At 41.7% G+C, this 21,526-nt stretch overlaps 1 protein-coding gene and 1 long non-coding RNA gene across 4 annotated transcripts in view; one reads left to right on the top strand and one right to left on the bottom strand.

Annotated features, from left to right (window-relative positions):
• Positions 1-10,631, top strand: part of NIBAN1 (niban apoptosis regulator 1) — a 151,952-nt gene extending 141,321 nt beyond the window's left edge. The window contains exons 12-14 of the mRNA XM_019427078.2: positions 391-498; positions 4,357-4,468; positions 6,063-10,631. Coding sequence (XP_019282623.2) covers positions 391-498; positions 4,357-4,468; positions 6,063-7,189 — 1,347 coding nt within the window. The 3' untranslated portion in view covers positions 7,190-10,631. The remainder of the gene's footprint in view (positions 1-390; positions 499-4,356; positions 4,469-6,062) is intronic.
• LOC109253819 (uncharacterized) overlaps positions 1-21,526 on the bottom strand; it is a 41,187-nt gene that overhangs the window by 5,287 nt on the left and 14,374 nt on the right. The window contains exons 3-4 of one of the 3 annotated variants that reach the window (XR_002074544.2): positions 20,264-20,338; positions 13,157-13,355 (exon numbers count right to left, since the gene is read on the bottom strand). The exons of 1 other annotated variant lie outside the window; for it this stretch is intronic. This is a non-coding gene — a long non-coding RNA (uncharacterized LOC109253819). Of the gene's footprint in view, positions 1-13,156; positions 13,356-20,263; positions 20,339-21,526 lie in introns of those variants that run through there. One more of the 3 variants, XR_002074543.2, reaches the window with a different exon arrangement.

The following is a 21,526-nucleotide window of genomic DNA, read 5'->3' as shown; positions in this document are numbered from 1 at the left end:
AACCCACTAATCCTGCTTTTAGGATATAGAGTGAAAGAAGTAGATGACTGTGGCTCCTATGGAGCCACCCAGGACAGGGGTGATGTCATACAAACTCACTCCCCAGTTCTGTCCCCAACTTCTTTATAATGCAGAAGTTATTGTTTTGGTCTTGCCTCAGTTTCCCTATCTGTAAGAGGGGAGGATAAGATGGGTCACTAATAGTCGTACCCTCCACCCAGGGTTGAAAGAATTGCATGATAAGATCTCTGAGACCTTAGAAACACCACAAGTGTCCTCAGAAATTAGGGGAAAAACAGAGACAAGTGAGTGACTGAGTTTTTGTTTAAGCAAAAGTTAACAGATTGCAATGTTGCTATTTAGCATATGTTTCTATCTCTGTATTGACAGCAATATGATTATGACAGCAGCACCATCAGGAAGAGGATATTTCAAGAGGCACTGGTTCAAATCACACTTCCCACCGTGCAGAAGGCACTGGCATCCACATGCAAACCAGTAAGGAGATGAGTTACTCCAGAGAGCATACTTTTATTGCTATTAAGTTCAAGCAAGTCCTTTTGCTATGATGCGCTTACAAACAGTAGACTAGACCCGGGAGGGGTCAGCAAATTTTTCTATAAGTGGTCAGATAGTAAATATTTTAGGATTCATGGATCATAGTGTTTTGTTGCAACTACTCAGCTCTGCTAAGTGCAAAAGCAGACATAGGCAATACATTGACAATGGGTGCTTCTGTGTTCCAATAAAACTTTATTTGCAAAAACAAGCAGCCACCAGATTTGCTGACCCCTGACCTAGACAAAATCTCAAAGGTAATGATCTGACTCTGAGCCAAATTAAGGCTTGCCATAGAACATCTGAGGACACCAGGCGTTCTTCATCATAGTATGACTCTTGGGAACCACATGTCCTCTGAAACTTGACCGCTAAATCCCGAAAAAGACCTTAAGAAACATGATTACAGAAGGGTATTTTTTTCTTATAAATCCAGTAATGTGTGTTTGGTGAAATCAATGAAACTGAAACCACTTAAAGCTGCTACCAGTGACAGCCATGATTGTGAAGGTGTGACTTAGTCTGCAGAGCAGAGTAATGAACAAGCTGCCTGAGGAGGCTGGTTCAACATCTGGGTGCAAGTTCTGGCTCCTCCGTATATTGGCTCTGGGGCCTTGAGCAAGTCACTTTTCCTCTTCCTTGGCCTAGATTCCATCTTCTAGAAAATGGAGATGACATATTTTGTGGCATGTTTCTTAAGATTGAGGAGACTAGAATGATTTAATTAATATTCGATGAGCGCTTACCATGTTAAACACTTTGTATGGATTATCTCAATAATTTTCATGACAACTCTAGGAGGAGGTGCTATTTATATCTTCATTGTACAAATGAGGAAATCTGAGGGATTAAGTCACAGGCCCAAAGTCACAGCTGGTAACCACCAGAGTTTGAACTCAGCTCACACTTGCTAATAACATGGCATCCACTCAGCAAATGGTATATTTACAGTAAATGGTATATTTACTACTATTAAAGTTTCTACATTTTAGAAATGATATATGAGCCTGGACATTATCAGTGCCTTCTCCCTCTTGGAGCAAATCATAAAGAGCTTTTTAGAATTTAAAAAGGGCTTTGGGGTAGCTTAGAGGGTCTCCAAGAGTTGGAATATTAAAATCCTTTGCATAAGCTATTTTACTGCAGAAATTTCTTTGGTCATTTTTATATTCTATAAATGTTTTTTTTTTTTTTTTTTTCCTTTAGAGTCTTGGCATATCTAGTACCCAGCATTTATTTCTGGGAGTTTGATAAAAGTCAAAGGAGTAAAGAATCTGTCCGTATGTTTGGCCCTTGGCCATATGTGGATGGAAAAATGCTGCCACCCAGAGGATGACTTAGTCCACCTCTCGTTGTGTCTGTACACAGATATTCTGCCTGGGGTGTTTTTCTTCTTCTATCCCAAAGCAATCTGGGTGCCTCAAGGCCACCTTGTCCAAGAAGAGGAGAAGAGTAAAGAAAGTCCCCTTTTTCATCAGTTCCCTTTCTCCAAGCATCAGCAGAACTGTACCCAATCTATAAAATGCTCTTATGATTTTTAATCAAGAGAGATTAGTTGCAAAAGAAGCTGACACCCCAGGTTTTCAGTAGTTAAGGATATTATTCCAGTGCCAAGAAATTTCCTAAAATCTGAATTTGCAGAATGGGCAAATTTGGGAATTACTTGCTTCATTGAAGGATTCTTTATTTGACTAAAGCATGGTCCTTTTGGTTCTTTATATCACAGCTTCCTAGATCTGTGGTACTCCAGTCCAGCCGCACATTAAAATTGCATGGGAAGCTTTAAAAAAAATTCCAATTCCTCAAGACCCAACCTCAGGGCTTCCAGTTAGATTGCTCCAAGGAATTAAACATACATTATCGTTTAATCAGTTCAATATAGAAGACCTATTTTATAAAGCCAGACATGTCACGACAGTATAAACATCCCTAGAAATTGTTCCTTTCCACACACTTATTTAGCTGTTTGAAATTTTAAAGGCCTGCTGTTTATTCCACAAACATGTATTGAATATGTATCAAATGTGATCCAGGCACTGTGCTAGGCCAATGTCCCTGCTGTCCTGGAGTTCATAGCCTAGAGGCAGCTGACAGGCATGGACAGGCATATAGTATGCCATGTGATGAGCACAGCAGTGGCCTTATGGGGAAGAGCAATGGCCACGGTTCTGAGCCGGGTGCCCAGCTCTGCTTATGGGGTCAGGGAGGATGTCCCAGAGTCATGTTTTCACCTAGTCCTTAGGCACCAGTCAGGGGAGTAAAGAATGGGAGACCACCTAGGGAGATGAAAGGGTGTTGCAGACATGAGCCTGTGGCCCTCGCTTTGCAGAGGAAGGGAGAGGCACAGAGCAGTGACATGACTTATTCAGGTCCCACAGCTAATCCAGGGCAGTTTCCAGCCTCCTGGGCAGTGCTCTTTCCACACAGTTCTTGTCTGTGTGTCAGTCCTGCCTCACAGACCCTCTCAGGGTCATGGAAGCTCATGCCTTTTCAATCCTTTGGCTTTGCTCTAGGGCGGATATAAAGGGACCCCATTATCACCTGTTGTGACCTGGTCCTGAACAACAGGCCCCCAAGTCCTATAGCACTGAGTTGTCTGCATGTAGTGGCTTCTGATCACCTGCTGTAAATCCTGTCCCTTCAGGCGAAAAGCATCAAATCCCGCTGCTAAGGCCCTGGCCCTTGGGGCCCTTCCAGCACCATCAGCTGTAAGGATAACTGAGTTCATCACTGGCATGTGATTTGGTACATTTTGATCCCTTCTGTGTCCTCATGCTGATAACTGGGATATGATTTGGTACATTTTGACCCCTTGCTGTCCTCGAGCCATCTGGAAACTCTCCGAAAGCAGGAAGGGTTAAGGGCTTCTGCATCCTGCCTAGGTTTGTCAATGAGTGTCAGGGCCAGTTGGAGGGAAAGAAGAGAATGTTCCTGAAGAACTCTTGACTAGAGATTCCCCACACCTGAAAAAGGCCCCATCCTAATAAAGTTAAATATCTAGTCCAGGGACCCAGGAATTTCACTTCTAGGTATGAACTTAAGATAAATAAACCCCTAAATCCAAAAAGATCATGCAAAGGATGTTTATAGCAATTATATTCATAATAGTTAAAAATGGAAAAATCTCAACATCATCGATAGGAGTATAGCTAAACAATTTTAGTCCACCCATATAGTGAATGCCTTTCATCAATAAAAGGGAGTGAGCTACTGATACAGGCAGCAACACGGATGAATCTCTAAACCAAATACACAAGAAGATGTGATGCAATTTGTATAAAGTTCAAGAATTAGAAAAACTAATCTATTGTGACAGATATCAGAGTAATGCTTATCTCTTGGTGGGGCTATAGGCTGGAAAAAATGCACAGGGTGTTGGAAATGTTCTCTGTCATGATCTGGGCTATAGTTACGTGGGTTTAGTTAATATATTTAAAATCACTGAGATGCACTTATAAACTGTGTACATTTTACCGTGTGTAACTTACTTGGTAAAGTCCTGTTGGAGTTTAAAAGGAAAAAAAAGAGGAAGAAGGGAGCATTTTGGTTGTGATGAAAAAAAAAGGAGGGCCTTGAGACCCACTGACCCACCGACAGGGCTTTGAGATGATCAAAATCTGTGTGCGCAGTACAGGAAATGGTGCCTTGGTGCCTGGGGAAAAGGAAGGGAATGACCGACGGCTGAGCGCCCCACTCTCCGAGGAGGGGGTCACGAGTGGGAGCCATACTCTCTGTACCTCCTCTACAAATTGCCCTCTCATGCCTTGTCCTCTGTCTTCCTATCTCTCACCCTCCCAGGAGCTCCAGAAATACGAGCAGTTCATTTTTGCAGATCACACCAATATGATTCACGTTGAAAATGTCTATGAGGAGATTTTACATCAGAGCCTCCTTGACGAAACCCTGAAAGGTAAGGAAGATTTACTTGGTGCCGAGAGTGGGGACACCAGATAGATGGGAGTACCCCTCAAAGGGGACCCAGCGAGGCCAGTGAGGTGTCTCAACAGGGATGAAAGGGGAAGAAGCAATCGATACTGGTTTGTTGGGGAGACAGAGAGGAAAGAGAGAGGGATACTGACCTTGACCGAGGTTCATGGTTTGGCACACACTGTGCTGGCCCGTTAGATATTATTTCTTTGAATATCAATAAGAACTCTGTGAGACAGGAATTTCAAGCTTCATTTTTCAGAGAAAACCGAGGTTTGGGGAGATTAAGGCTGGACTGTCTCATGAACAGCTGTCTTCCTCCGGCTGCTCCAGACAGAAACAAAGGAAAACAGGTGCTTTTAGCCACAGACTCACAGCCCCTCCCAGAGCCAGGAGGAGGTGAATCCAGGAAAAAGGGCTGCCAGCTGCTCCCTCAGCACATTCCTCACCTCCCGTCAGCTGGACAGAAGCAGACACGGGGTGCCGACACAGTGCTCCGTGTCCACTATCCGTGGACTGAGGCCTTGCTTGTGATGGGACCGTGGACAGGAAAACTTTGATAGAAATACGCCGGACAGGGCCATTCCCTGAAACCGTAGGCCTGAAACGTATCTGGTCTTCGTGGAGAAGGTGTTAGTATCCCCAAAAACCCTCCACAAAGAAAACTGGCCAGGCACAAGCCCCAGGTCACAGTAGCCAATCCGACGAGATAAAAAATGTAAAGATGTCAGCACAGTGTGTGACAGGAGGGGCCCGCTCAAGGCCAGTCCACCGTGGCACCTTTGAGCCAATTAGGAAATGGCTCCCGTTCTCCAGACACTTGATTGCTCTCTGTCAAAAAATCGCCGTGATACACTGATTTTATCAGAGTAGGGTGCTCTGCTGCCAGGTGCTGGAGAATTTTGCTGACTACACACATCTGCGCTGATCCTGGAGCGAATGGCGCCCCCTTGAGTGTGATCCTTTTGGGCACTATACAACTGGCACAGCTATAGTGGAGGTCAAACTGTCAGCCGCTATCATTATTTTTACTGTTTGTAGTCCTCTCAAGGCCTCTAAGACTGAGTGGATGCACACAGGTCTTCATTCTAGACACTACAGGTCAACAGGGCTCTCTCTGCATGCTCAGTACGGAGTACACGTTACACATTCAGGACTAGACTGGGAGGTGAAGCAGAGAAATGTCAGGCCTGCCCCTGCACTGGGGCCTCCATGAGTGCTACAGATGATACTATTCTACATTGCGCGCTCCTTGAAAGCAAAAGCCGTACTTTATTCATCTTTGGATTCTCAAAGTCTGTCCCATCGTTGATGCCCACTTTGAAAAAATGAATGAGCAAAGGAATGAATGAATGAACACTACAGAGGTCCAGAGTTTGGAATGAGTTTGTGGGCTTTTGGTCGTCAGGGAAGGACAGCTGGAAGAGGGTGAACAAAAACTGGAATTTGAAGTCGAGAAATGTATGTGGATAGCCAGAAAAGCTGGGAAGGAAGCTTGGCTTCTGGATAAAATCAGAAACCCCAGGGTGGCCAGGGCAGAGTGTTAATGTCATGTTTTGTGTTCTGGTCTCTCTCAGTGATAAAGGAAGCTGCTATCCTGAAGAAACACAACTTATTTGAAGACAACATGGCCTTGCCCAGTGAAAGCGTGTCCAGCTTAACTGATCTAAAAACCCCTGCAGGGTCAAACCAGGCCAGCCCTGCCAGGAGAGCCTCGGCCATTCTGCCAGGAGTTTCAGATAGTGAGTCCCTGAGTAATGAAGTATTCCAGGAGTCAGGGGAAAAGAAGCAGCCTGGGGTCCCTAGTCCGTTGGCCAAAGAAGAAAGCCTTTCTCTTCCTGTACCCGACCCTCCCCCGGGTGAGAATGGACAGGTGATTATTGCAGGCATGGATGGCCCTGTCGTAGATCTTGTGGCTGCAGAGGACACGGCAGGAGCCCTGGGCACATGCTCACCAGAGCTGGAGTTTGGAGGGGCTCCTGAGGGTGGAGAGCCCACCTGCGAAAAGCCAGAATCCAGCTCTGCCTCAGGCTCCTTAAAGGAGCTCAGAAATTTGTTGACAGTGACCATTGAGGTACCAGTGGAATCTGCCACCCTTGAGATTGAAAAAGATACAAACGAGGAGACCCTTGTTCCCCAAGAAATTGAAAAATTAGAGGAAACGACTCAGACCTACACAGAGGCCGGTCCAGCAGCTGCCTCCAGCCAACACAGCTGTGAAGAGAATGAAGTCAGTGAGAGGGAGGCCCATTCTCCCCCTCCGGAGGCGGAGGCTGGCAGGGTGGAGTTGGGGGGATTTGTGGAGGCTCAGCTAATCTGTGAAGGGCTCACCCAGGGTGACAGCCGCCCAGACCCCACAGAGCAGCAAGCAGAGGCCGGGGAGCCCGCTGAGAGCGAGCTCACAGGCAGGGCTTCCAGACTGGAGGCCCAGGCTGTATCCACTGTGGAGGGTGAGGCCGGGCAGCAAGAAGATTGCATTTCCAGGGCTGACCACACGTGCCCCAGTGAGAGCCAGGTTTCTGTGGAAGAAGCGGTGGGAGGGAATAGCAGCATGGCCCAGACTGCTGCCAGTGTGGAGACAGAGCAGATTCAGGCTGCTGGTGTTCATGAGTGTCAGTGGGTGGTGGAGAATGTTCCAAACATCGATCTGCTAGATTCACAAGACGTCGGGGAGAGTACCCTAGGGCGACCCTCAGAAGAGTGAAAGGGGCAATTTGGCATAAGTATTTCTTTGCACAAACTCAGCCAGAGGTTAATGGTTATGGGTATGCTTAGGGGTTACACGCAAGTTGTTACCATAAAAAGCAAACAAACAAACAAAAAAACAAAATTAAGTACTTAGTGTGTGTAATGAAACCAGAGGATATGCACACCGGGCATGTGCACTGAGGCAGACCTTTGTGGAATTGAACAGTTCTACCATGAATTACTGCGTTAGCATTTTAATAGGAATTACAAAGTAATGGAGTGTTTGGGGTGAAAGGCAGCTGAGGGTGTCTAAGGGAAGCAGTGGTGTTCCAGCGAAGATGAAGAAAACAGTGGGAGCACGGTTGCCAATACACTGCACATTTTCCTCTAATGCACTTTAAGGCTTTTTAATTTTGGGTAAGAATGCAAATGTGTATTGTAAATCCAGCTTCACCGTCTACTATCCCCACTTCACTGTCCCTGAAGGACTCAGCATTCATCCACAGTCAGACCGCAGGAAAGGGTAGGTGGCGAGCACTGGTCACCCTGCTGTGGGCAGTCCTACAGCGCCTGAGACGTTATGCCTGAGAGAGCCCATGGGGAGCTGAGCAGAAACAGAGGAACGTTGTGGTCTGTGGGACTGTCTGAGCCTGTTACTAATTCCGCTATCAATGTCTTGTTAATTAATCGTGTTGATTCTTATTAATTAATCACCTTTTGGGGAAATTCAGATGAGGCAAGAAAATTTCCTTGGCATGTGTAAGCCTGAAAGCATTCCAAATTAGTCTTAGAATGTGCAGAGAGAGCTTAGCTAATTACCGAGTGTAAAAGACTACCAATTAAACAAGCATTATTTGAAAGCTACTGTATGCCACGTGCTGTGCTAGGCATAGTAATAACAAAAAAGAAGAAGAAAAGATAAAGGTGCTTTGTCTAGCATAAATTAAAAGGCCTATGGGAATTTAAAGAAAAAAAATATGTCCATTTTCAAACCATGACAACTTTCTGTCTATCCATTCAGCAGACCTGGTTCATTCCCAGAGGGGGAATAAGGTGAATAAATGGGGAAGGAAGGAAGAAAGGAAGGAAGGAAGGAGAGAGAAGAAAAAAGAAAGGCAGGTGGACAGCGAAAGAGAGAAAGAAAAAAGCCAAGTTGTACAATATCAAATTCCAAAGATGTCACCCCAAGTGGAAATCATTTGTTTGATCATGCAGCAAGTTAACTGAGTCCCAATTATGTCCCCGGCACTGGAGATGCTGTAGTGAAAAAGACTCAGTTCCTCTCTCCCAGAACTTACACCTTAATGGAAATAGACACAGATACATCTTCTCGATGGATCGTGACCAATGATAACTGTTAATGTTAAAGGACTTACTTGCAAAAGATTAAAAAGATGTGTTCTAATCTTCAAGAAAATACCATGTTATTTTTTAAAAGCTTCTGGCCCAGGAACTACCTGTTGATACTTCCTTGCATAAATTTTAGCATTAGATCCCAACTTATTGTCCTAAAAGCCTGTTTTGATCATCATCAGCAAATTTATATCAGTTATTTTATCCCACAGTTTAACTATTTAACCAGGAATTAAAATATAGCTCTGTCCACCTCCCCAGGAAGAATTTCTAGGTTTCTACATCACAAAGAATGAAGAATAATCAGTATAACTATATTCTCATATTGAATCATTATAACTTCTCTTAGGGTGTTTAGATCTTCACATCTATGAAGGATCTCCTTGTAGGGAAAGAAGGCAGAGGCCACTCCTCCCCTGGTCCCCTGCAGTACCCAGTGTTCACTCATATCCTTGCATTTAGCATAGAGTATTGAAATTCTATTTACTTCCCGTCTCTTCCGGGGGCCCCTCTGCTCAAGGACAGAAACTGGGGTTTATTAATCATGTGTGCTTCCTGCTAGGGAGACACAGCCTTGAGTAACGGCTCACTGCCTTCTCAAGCCACTTTCATATCCCTAGTGCTGAGCATAAGCACTGGCACGCGTCAAGCTGCTCAGGAAATGTGAGAACTGAACGCCCGCCACGCTGCTGTGCCGGGGCTATCTGGGGCTTGCTGTCAGGCAGGGAGACATTTTTAATTGGACTTTTTGCCTTTGGGGAGTCTTCCCTTAAGGCGAGTCCAAAGTCCAAGAGGCAGACAGCCAGATGGTCAGATGCGCTGCCCAGTAAGGCCAGGAGCCAAAGGAGCAGTGCCCAGCCCCACCCGGGACTGCCCTTCTCTCTCCAGGAGAAGTCAGCGAGCAAGGAGGTACATGCGCTCAGTAGGAGCCCATGCTGGAGCTTCCCACCTTCCTCCCTTTGCTCACCTCAGGGCTTCTTGGACCCCTCGGAAAACTAAGAGATTTTTCCAACCCTAAAGAAAGTACATCTCACTGCATTGGATGGATGAACATCAGTGACCTCTCTTTCCTCATCTTGTAGGCCAGAGGGTGCTGGGAGGATATAGCTGACAATACAAATAATTTTTCTGTACAGATTTCACAAAAGACAAGTTCACTAGATTAAGCGGGATGATTGTTCTGTTTGAAGGTGGAACAGGAAACTAACGTTCGTTAAAAATATTCCTTATTCATTTCAACATGTCGAATGGCATAGCTCCATATTACTATGAGCTTGTCTTGTTTTTAATAGACTTGTTCATGTTGATTCAGTGGTTTCCAGGTTAGAGCAAGGTTATTGTAATTTAAATGAGCAGCATGAAAGGCTTCTGCAGGCTGCTCTAGGGATCTCTCCTATGGGCAAATCCATTAGAAATGCATAAAACCTCAGGACATGGTTTTTGGCAAAAATCCCATGACTTTAAATGAGCTATGTTACTATTGACCTTTTACAAAGAGAATGTTTTCCTTGAAAAAATTTGGCTTGTCATTTTTTCCTTTGCAGCTTAGAGTGGAGACAGTGGTGCCTTGAGTCACGCAGAGAAAACTCTCTTTTCAAAAAAAAATATTTTGGAAATCACAAGGATAAGATTCCGACCTGTCCAAAAGCTTTTATAAAGAGGCTGAGTGTGAGGAACTGCAGGTCTTTGGGCCTGATCTTCTACATTTTATTGCAAAGATTCTTAAGTCTGGTTTTGTGACCCTCCAGACTGGAGTCGGTGATTTCAGAGGGTTTCACAGTTCTGCCAGATGAGTGATTTTCATTCTTTATAAAAAGTGCTAAATGCTATATGCTACATAGCAATTTTACTATGGGGAGGGGAAGGGCATTACTGATTAAAGCAATACAGATTCAGTAGGTTAAAAAAAGTCAGCTACGTGTGTCTTCTTACTTTACCCAGGGTTTGGGGACCTGCCTTCTGAAGTCTGTAACTTCAAGAATAAAATCTACACTGTGGATGGGTTTTTCTGGTCACTATATAAAGCAAATAAACTTAAAAGCACTTTGTAACCACATATTTACTCTGCCAAGTGCCTATATTCCAATAAAATGTTCATCCTTGAAGACTTGTCCAAATGTCATATTTGTTCAGAATGGGGGTGGTTTCTTTTAAGCAAACGTCATACTCGAGCTGGGAGTAACACCCTCAGATGGAAGAGTGAGTCACTATTGCCGTATTATGGAACTTTTCATTTTCTGTTGTCAGAAAGGAGTCCACAGAGAAGTCACTTAATGTCAGAGGTAATTATGCTTTGAAACTTAGGCTTATTTCTCTAGAAATAATTTCTCTATGTCTGTAATAATGGGCAATTACTCTTGACGTAATTGAACTACTGTTCAAACAAATTTATCTGCAATGGGTAACACTAAGCAAAACATCCATTCTTTCTACAGTCATGCATAAAATAATATTTACTCACCAATATCCACAGTTGCTCATTCCTCCAGGAATTAATTCATCCAAAAAATAATGATTCTGTATTTATTATATGTAGGCACTCTAGTGGGTACTGGAGAAACAGAGGTGAACATGATGGATATGTCCCTGATATCCCCAAACTCAAGTTCTCAGGGTAAACATGGCCAGGGAGAGCCAAGAATGGGTATTTGCTTCCTAGCCTGGTGTAAAACACCTCTCAACCTTCGCCATAGTCTTCCCCTTTCCAAGAATTTCTGATCCTCTTTGTCAATCTGGCCAATGCCCACTTTTCCTGTAAGAGTCAGGATAAGTCAGGACAAACCTCCCCCCACCCTCACCACAACCACGATAACACTTTGCTGAACTGTCACCCTAATTTACTTGCCCACTTCTGGTTGTTTTCTCTTACTCTACCACAGCCATCTACCTTCTCTGTCTTCAGTCTTTGTGTCCCCAACAGAGCATACCTCCCTGTGTATAGAAAGTGCTCAATAAATGTTGAATGAATGAATAAATATCACCAATCCCAGCAATGGTCTGAGAAGCTGGCAACTTTACTCACCCTCAGCCTGTTGAGATAGTTCTGTTTTAGTGATGGAATTTCATCCTGTGTTTGTGCACACCTGTCACTCTGGGAGAGGACATCAGAGCCAAGTTGCCCCCAAATCAAGCTGGCTAATATGAAGCACTCCTAGTTTTCAGAACACTAACCTCCACTGGATTTTCCTGAGGTCCCTATGAGGTCAGCAAGGTAAAAAGAAGTTTACTCTTGGATTTTACCCAAATCTGCGAGACATGAGCAAATGCCCAACTAATTCATGGAGAGCGTCTGCCTTCAGGCAAGCCTTCTTCTTGAGGTTAGGCAAGGAGCAGGAAAGAAGCTGTGGTCCCTGCTTTTAGGGAACTGAGTCCAGTTGGGAAGACTGAGAAGCAAGTGGTGGTTCTGCAGGCAGAGGAGGAAGCGTTCTGGCAGCACAGATAAAGGGCAACTAAAGACTCTACTCAAGCAATTTGAGATTTGGTTGTTGAACCTATTGAGCCTGCCCTTTATTTCCTGCTTTTATTTCTTCCCTGTCATGGACTAAAGTCCAGACTCTAGCAGCCTACAGATGAAGAAAATTTGTATCAAGACCCCTTTCCATCAACCCCTATCTGCTCTTTTCAGGAATCTTGAGTCCTCTCTGGATACTGATCCACACCTTCTGCAGATCCATTGTGGTTTACTTCATGGAATCCAAATTAATGGATTATTAATTTCCCCCTCTGGTCTCTACACAAAGGGATACACACATGTAGTAGTGAGGCCTCTCTTTAGCGATTCTAAGTAGAACTGTTGGGGTAGGAAAGTGGGTGTATGTGTTGGGGAATTGTTACAAGGTACTGAAGTGATTTTCAAGCTTAGGGGTGGCTTTTGGTAGATAACACTTAAAACCCCCTTCCCTCCTTGCTCCCACATTCTATGCTGCTTCCTGAATCATGTGGGGGACAGTTTTTTTGTACGTTGGTTTGAGAGAGATCATGCGGGGGAAAAAGGATGGTATTTTCATTTCTATCTGTCGGAGGCTTCAAGTTAAACCCATGAATTTTTGATTCAGGCCCTAGAATAAATGATGTTTTCCATGTACCATCAGGACTCATTCATGGAGTAATTTTTTCAAAAAAATATTTTTTTTGATATCTACTAATGTGCTGTGGACTCTGCTAGGCCCTGGGAACAGAATGGCAGACAAAACAATCAGCGCCCACCCTTACTGCATCCAGACGGTGGGTTGTCTTTTTTGCCCTGACGAGTTGTATTACTCAACTTAAGCGAAATACTCTTAAATATAAATGAGCCTCTCCACCTTTCAGATCACATTTTTAGAATTTGTCACTAAGGTTGCTTATAAATTTGACTTTCTTTATGAGAAAATTGTATGGCTGTCAACTTACTGTGTGAACTTGAGCTAATTACTTACACTTTATAAAATCAGTTTGTAAAATGGGAATAACACACACATCACAAGGTTATGATGATGATTAAAAGAGATAATTTGTAGTAGATATTTAAGCACATATGAACAAAATGAGACTCAGAGAAGTAACTTCCTGAAGATTACACAGCTAGTAACTAATTGAACCAGGTGCATCATTTAGCAATTGCTGCAAAACAAAACCACTGCAAAACTCAGTGGCTTAAAATAGGGATCATTTATTATTGCTCAGAAGACTACAAGCCAGGAATCAGTAGATAGTTCTTCTGATCTTGGATGGCCCTCTCAACATGTTTGGAGGCTGGCTGTACGTCAATCTTGCCCAGTGGGGTTTGGGACATCTGGGCTCTACTCCATGTGGTCTCTCATCCTTCAGCAGACTGGTTCAGGCTCATTCTTGTGGTACAAGCAAGGTTGAGAGAGAGAGGGAAGGAGAGAGAGAAGGAGAAGGAGGAGAAATAAAAGGAGGAGAAGAAGAAGTAGAAGAAGGAGGAGGAGGAGAAAAAGAAGAAGGAGGAGGAGGGGAAACAAAAGCTTCTTGAGACCTGGGCTCAGAACTGGTGCAACATCCCTTCTGCCTTACCCTATTGGTCAAAGCAAGTCATAAGACTGGCCAAGATTCAAGGTATGGGAAGAGCTACAAAGTCACATTGTATTGGGCATGAGTCCAGGGAAGCCATTAACTGGGGGCATCAATGCAATCAGCCTACTTCACCAGGATTCAAATGACTCCTGTACTATGTACAAAACCCATACCCTTGCTTCTGTATTATGTTAACCATAAACGCTCACACAGACAACATTGGTGTCTGTCACATACTTCCCCAACACCTATGTGCCGTTCCAACCCCACTCACCATTAGGTGAACAAAATATGAGGTCTCCCAACTCCAATCCTTTGATCTATCAAAGAATCTTGATTTTTGCATTGGTTTTGAAAATTCATCTTCTATTAAAAAATATGTTTTTAAAACTTATACACCATGTAAGGAGAAAGGTCTAAAAGGGATTTTTCTCCCTATCTTAGCAACAGAATTCACACTGTTTATATGCTGCTTTGATCAAATATAACAAGATCAGTGGTCATGATCAACATGTTAATTAACTCAAGGAAAGGGAGAAATTTGACCTGTGGCAAGTGTAGTATATAACCTCAGAAAAAGAAGCACAATTCTCTACAACAAACATGGCAATAACAGACACAGTTTTCCATAGCAAACAATCACAGCCTTCAGAAAAGGTTGCAATCCTTGGGAAATGATTATAAACACACTCCCACTTTTGAGGGGAAACTCTTGTCTTCTCAAAAGTAAAACAAACGAAACAAAAAATTTAAAACTAGCTAGAAATTCTATTCCCTGCCACCAAAGAAATAAGGATAAATCTTACATAAAACCTTTGTCCTACCTTTATTCTTTGTAACTCTAAGGTAACTGATTTATAAATATTCCTAACCCCTCTCCTTTTCCTATTAAAATATGATCCTCAGGATATAACATTTTTACAAGCAGTTCTAAAAAAAATTAAAATAAGAAAAATAAAAGCAGTTCTATCAGAGTTTTCCTCTCTGGTTTTCTTGCTAGAATATTGTTGTTGTGATGTATGACTGTTTTTCCCCTCCAAATTTTAATGAAGGCTGAATAAAAGATCTGGGGCTTTTACTCTCCATCTTGTAGTATACCATCTCACCAAGAATGTTCTTTCTTTTCTGTCTAACACATGGGACCACATCAGGACTTACATTCCATTTCTAGCATCAACTCCAAGCCTTACTCGGGATTCTTTTGGCTGTTATGTTAACAACATTGATTTTGGCACTTAATTATGCATCACCAAGAAATTTTTAATGATTTCCCAAGTGTTTTGACTCGCAACTTTTGGAGGGGAGGGAGTTTGCCCTATATGTCCAGATATTCAATATATTCATAGAATCACGAATGGTTAGGGTTGAAGATACCCTGATGTTCACCCAGTGCAAATGCACCCATAGCACTGGCATTTCCCCTTTCAAACCTTCCTGCTAAGTGGCCATCCACCAGGGATGGGGAACTTACTATCTCCCAAAGATTATTGCATTTTCAGACAGCTCTGATGCTTGGAGAGCAAAGATTTTACTCTTTCATTCTCTACTTTTTCTCCACTAACATCCTCAACTATAATTTCTATCCCATGGGGCCCATTCAGTCCATCAGGGCTATATGCAGTATTCTAAGCTCTTTTCCTCATGACAGATTTCAAATCTCCAAACAACTGATATCACTTCCCAGAATAAATATCCCCAAATTCTTCTCTCTTTTTTTTTAATGTGACGTGGCTCTTAAATTGTACTTATTTTTTGTTGAGGTATAATTAACATAAGTTATATTAGTTGTAGGTGTACAACATTGATTCAACAATTCTATACATTACTCAGTGCTCACTGTGATAAGTATAGTCACCATCTGTCACCAAACAATGTTACTATATTATTAATCATATTTAAATTTTTAATTAATTAGGTAGAGTGGTAGCCAAGAAGCCGGACTGATAGAACAGTCATGAAAATTATGTTTCTGGGGGTGCCTAAGTGGCTCAGTCGGTTAAGCATCTGACTGAGGCCCAGGTCATGATCTCACAGTTCGTGGGTTCAAGCCCCACGTAGAGCTCTGTGCTGACAGCTCAGAGTCTGGAGCATGCCTCGGATTCTGTGTCTCCCTCTCTCTCTGCCCCTTCCCTGCTCACACTCTGTCTCTCTGTCTCTCTCTCAAAAGCAAATAAAAATTTAAAAATAAATAAATAAAATACAATAAAATTATGTTTCTGGCCGGGTAATTACCAACACGAGCTAATACCCCATCATGAATATGGTAGCTTAGACCATCATTGAGAAATGTGACTTGTGCCTGGCAATTACTTCCATACCACAAGCACATGGAAAAGATGAACACCATCATCTCTGGCAAGAAGCTCCACAACAAGGTACAGCCTACATCATTCAGCTAATAAAGCAGATTTAGTCTCCATTTAAACTGCAGGAAGAAGAGAGAGGAGAAAGGATTGTTCTCTCCATCTGCAGGTCTCCAAACTCATAGCTGCACTGAACTTCAAAACACCAAGAAGAACCATTTAAATATTCTCTCAGCTGAGCTATTCTATTCTTAACGTATATAGGTGTACCAACCTTGGAAAGGATTGTTTACAAATAGTTTGCAATAATGTGGAAAAGGCTTAGCCATGGTTTTGAACTTTTTTTAAAACCTCAAGAAGATTACATACATATGCATAGGCAAAAAAAAAAAAAAAAAAAAAAAAGCTTGAAAGAAATTTGGCTGAAATGAAAACAGTGGCTTGGGCTGATGGGATTTTAAATGTTTATTATTATTCTTTGTATCCTCCACCCTGACCCTCATGTTCCACAGTGAAGATATATTACTGTCAAATCAGGAAAACATGAATGTTTAAAAATATTTTAAATTTTAATTTAAATTGGGCAAAAGGATCCTCTTTTTCTAGAGTCCTGTAAGTTAAGGGATTCTTTGGGTGTATCCTTTGTTAACAACAGTGTATAATAGGGAGTGATATATAAACAAAAGGGAAAAATTCACAAGAAACCTTTGTCAAGTTAAAACTATCCCCTAAAATAACCATTTGATGAGTACTGTTCTGAAGGGCTCTGCTGCTTCTTTGAGGTTCTGATCTCGATTCAAATCTTCTTCACCATAACTCCTGTGGTGATGCCCTGGCATCTGTCAGATCACCTTGCTGGCACTTTCTTCCCATCATGGAGGGCCAAACACCTGAGCACAGCAAGATCTAACGGACTTCCTGGTGGGGAGTTAGGAACATCTAGGTTCTATTTTCAGCCATATAGTACTGAGGAATCCCCCAAGAGGTCTAACATGAAAGACAACTTAATTTATTTAAGCCCATTACTGCTTGCTTGATATGCCTTAAGTAATTCCAAATACAAAAAGAGATCACACTCATTAAAGCACAACATGACACACTGTGAAAAACACAGCATATGGCTATTATCTGAAGTCTGAAAAGCCTGAATAACCCTTGATGTGTAAACGGGTCCTTTTTGATTCTCTGAAAAATAGTGGTTTCAAGATCAAAACCACAGATGGAAAGTCTCTCAGTGGGTAAAAAGTACCTGAAGATAAAGTTGATAGAGTCTCTGAAGGGGATGAGGTTAAATACATGAACACAGAGAATTTTAAACACATCTGCGTGAACAAGACAATCTCATAATTACTCTTTAAAATTTAGTAAACCCATAAAAATGGGAGAGCCACTCCTTTAAATATTTTTTTCACTCCTAGTTATGTAATAGTTATCCTGGAAGTAGTTAACTTTGTTCCACTTATTTAAAACAGGTGACCCTTTATAAATTATACATAGCTGCCATCAAGAATCTATTCGGGGGGCACCTGTGTGGCTCATTCGGTTAAGTGTCCGACTTTGGCTCAGGTCATGATCTTGTGGTTCATGAGTTCAAGCCCCACATCGGGCTAGCTGCTGTCAGCTCAGAGCCTGCTTCAGATCCTCTGTGCCTCTTTCTCTCTGCCCCTCCCCCACTTGCGCTCTCTCAAAAATAAATAAAACATTAAAAAAGGAATCTATTTGGGAAAAATATTAGTTCCAGATCAGCAGTGTTATAGTAAAATCCTTGAGAACAAGGATTATGCACTAAATTTCATGCCTACCTCTTACTAAACTACTGCTAAGGTGGAAGTTGATTGTGAGATTGTAAAGTTCATTTTCTTCTCCTCTGTTATTTACCTGGACTTTTGACTCCCATCCCTAGGCCTTAGCTTAGATTTGTTTCACAGTACTTTTCCGTCTGTAAGAAAAGTATACATACATATATAAATGTATGCACACACACACACATATACACATACATACATATATATATATTTCTTTTTTTAAATTTTTTTTTAGTGTTTATTTTTGAGAGAGAGAGGGAGAGAGAGAGAGAGGGGCAGAGAGAAGGAGACACAGAATCCGAAGCAGGCTCCAGGCTCTGAGCTGTCAGCACAGAGCCCGACACAGGGCTCAAACTCACGAACCATGAGACTGTGACCTGAGCCGAAGTCAGACGCCTAACTGACTGAGCCGCCCAGGTGCCCCTATATATATTTCTTTATTGTTTACCTTTTAAATTTACTTATACCCATGACCCACAGATCAAGAGTTGCATGCTCCTCCAACTGAGCCAGCCAGGTGCCCCTCTCTCTGTACTTCAGATGCACCAATAAGATGTTAGTTACCAAGTGCTAATCTTCTTGTCTCAGTCAAAGCTATTTGGAGACAAGTAACAAAACCCTACCCACACTAGCTTAGGCAAAAAAAGAGGAGAATTGACAAGTCTATTGAACTGTCTCTTCAAAACTACAGAACCCAAAAGTCATCACTCCATCTTTCTCCACCTGTACTGCCACCTGGGGGCAAATCCTTCCCTGCCTCCTCCAGCTTCTGGTGGTGCTTTTGGCTTGTGCCTGCCTAACTGTAATCTCTGCTTCAGTCTTCCCTTCTGTTTCTTATAAAGACATTTGTCATTGGCTTTAGGGCCACCCAGATAATTGCACCTTGAGATCCATAATTACATCTGAAAAGACCCTATCTCCAAACAAGATCACATTCAAAGGTTACAGGGGTGAAACACAGACGTATCTTTTGGGGGCCATCATTCAAATCACTACAAAGGCCTTTTAAGGTACCATAAGGTACTTAAAAACATCAAGAGGATACAAGAGGGAAGGGAGAAAAGGGTAATGATTTGGGATTTTTCTTCTCGAAATTGTAGGATACAGAATTGAAAAGGTGTAATAGAATTTCAAGAATATACAGGATCCTATTTTCCAGGTTATAAATTTTACAGTCCTAGATATTCCCTGATGTGTTCATTCATCTAACCTTTGGGCCATGTGATAGGCCATACCTATCATACAAGTGTGGTGGTGTTTTTTGCTTGTAAAAACTTTCCTGACAAAAAGTTGTTTGGCAGTATGAGACAATCCACATCATATGAATTTTGCTCCACTATCATAAAAAATCATCCTTTGAAGGGCTTCATCAAATTTCTCCTGGTACTTTTCAATCCTTTGGTATTTAAATCACTCTTTCTCAAAGAACTTACTGTATTCTAGAGACACTGGTATTAAACTAAAAATGATATTTGCGTGCAGACTAACTTTTTCAGAGGTCAGTTCTTAGTGAATATTTTCATCTTAAAGTAACTCTTGCTTTTATCCATAAATTGTATTTTCAGAGTTTTGGAGAACGAATATTTGATAAAAGAGCTTCTATTGACAAATGAGAAATGTGTCAAACAAGGAAGAGGAACAGGAATTATTCTGTTTGCCCTGGGGAGGAGCAGACTTGAACTGAGGTTAGATGAGAGAGCATGATAGCTGTGAAGTTCCTTACACAGTACCTGGAAGTTTTTAAGTTGCATTAAATGGTAAGACTCATATGGCAAGAAGCATTTGATATATTTTAATTATGCTAAAGGAAAAAGTCTTAGAAATTGAAAGTACAGAGAGCCAAATTTCTTCCCACTATAAAGGGTTTCTAATAGTTGAGACTGTCCATAAATGGAAAAGATCATCACACAGAGTATTAAAGACATCCATCATTAGAAATTTTTCAACCCAATATCAGTGACTCTGGGATACACTATCAGTGTCCTTGCATTGATTTGGGGTATGAGAGAGTACAGAGTGGAGAGGTTAAAAAACTCTTAGAGGTTTAAAACTCTGTAAATTTTTGATTAGGATTATGTGCCATAAAATAGGTCAATTCAAGCCTGGAAAAAGAGGGCCTTTTTTGCTTTGTTTTGTTTTGTTTTTGCAACTACATTAAAAAAAATTTTTTTAATGTTTATTTTTGAGACAGAGAGACAGAGAGACAGAGTGGAAGCAGGGGAGGGGCAGAGAGAGACTGAGACACAGAATCTGAAGCAGGCTCCAGGCTCTGAGCTGTCAGCACAGAGCCTGACGTGGGGCTCAAACTCATGAGCCCTGAAATCATGACCTGAGCCAAAGTCAGATGCTTAACCAACTGAGCCATCCAGGCACCCCTCTCCTATGCAGCTTCTAAATCAGCACCATCCAACAGAAATATGATATGAGTCAGAATGTAATTAAAAATTTCTAGTTATCACATTAATGAAAGTAAAAACAGGCAAAATTAGTGTTCATAATATATTTTAACACATCTAAAATATTATCACATAAACATGTAATCAATGTTAAAAATCATCAGATATTCTACATTATATTTTCATAATAACTCTTTTAAATCCAGTATATACTTACATTTATGAAGTAACCATATTTCAGGTGCTCAATAACCACATGTGGCTAGTGGCTACCATATTGAACAGCACAGTTCTAGAATATGCCATTAATGAAAACACAGATCAGATTTCTGGGAGTTAAAAAAAAAAAAGAACCAACTTCATAAATGCACACAAATGGTTTCCAAAATCCAGCTTCCCTGGCATACTAGAGGAATGGAAGTGATTGGAAAACACTTCTGTTTAACTGGTGAACATTCACACTTCCTTGGGTGATTGCTCTCATAATTTCCCTGCTTTCTCACCAAAATCTAGCATTAAGTAAATTAAATAACTTTGCAAAGCACTAAGTTTCCTTATGAACTTCTAACACTCCACCGTTCCAAAAGTAAAACAGTAAATAACAACCCTCTAGTACGTTAATGTTAATCCTATTATATTTTGCTATTTTATCCATTCTTTTATTCCAGGAGCAACCGCAATTACCGATACAGTAGTAGCTCCTGTCTGTGGTTTCATTTCTTGTGGTTTCAGTCACCTGTGGTCAACCACTGTCCAGAGCAGATGATCCTCCTTCTGTTGTATGGTCAGAAGGTTGACAGTAGCCCAATGCTGTATTACAATGCCTGGCTCATTCCCCTCACTTCATCTCATCACATAGACATTTTACCATCTCACATCACAAAAAGAAAGGTGAGTACAGTACAATAAGACATTTTGAAGAAGACAGAGGGAGAGAGAGAGGGAGAGGGAGACCACATTCACATAACTTTTATTACAGTATGATTATTATAATTGTTCTATTTTATTATTGTTGTTAATCTTTTACTGTGACCAACCTATAAATTAAATTTCATCACAGGTATGTGTGTATCAAATAAATAGTACATATAGGGTTTGGTCCTATCCAGGTTTTCAGGCATCCACCGGGTGTCTTGGAACATATCTCCCATGGATAAGAAGGGACAACTGTAGTACAGCTTTTACCGTTTACTAGTTGTGGCTTATCACCATGGGATTGAAGTAGTCTCAAGGGAAGCTGCTTTGTAATATTTCCAGTGACACATTATCTCTATGCATCTTACCCAGAGGAGAAAGGATAAAGTCATAAACTGGGCTACCTCTATAACTGTAAAATTCCCCCAAAGCTTGGTCAAAATAATGATGTGTTTTAACACTCTCCAAAGAGATCCTATTACTTATTTATAGCTTTTAGGAATTTTATAGGTGGGGAACGCTTTCGCTCTGTTGGTAGGAATGCAAACTGAGCAGTCACATTGGA

The sequence above is a fragment of the Panthera pardus genome, unplaced genomic scaffold (assembly GCF_024362965.1).
Source record: "Panthera pardus isolate Hobbes unplaced genomic scaffold, ASM2436296v1 HiC_scaffold_21, whole genome shotgun sequence".
NCBI classification, from domain to species: domain Eukaryota; kingdom Metazoa; phylum Chordata; class Mammalia; order Carnivora; family Felidae; genus Panthera; species Panthera pardus.
Note: the sequence above shows the minus strand (reverse complement) of the source record. Positions and strands in the feature narration are given on the sequence as shown.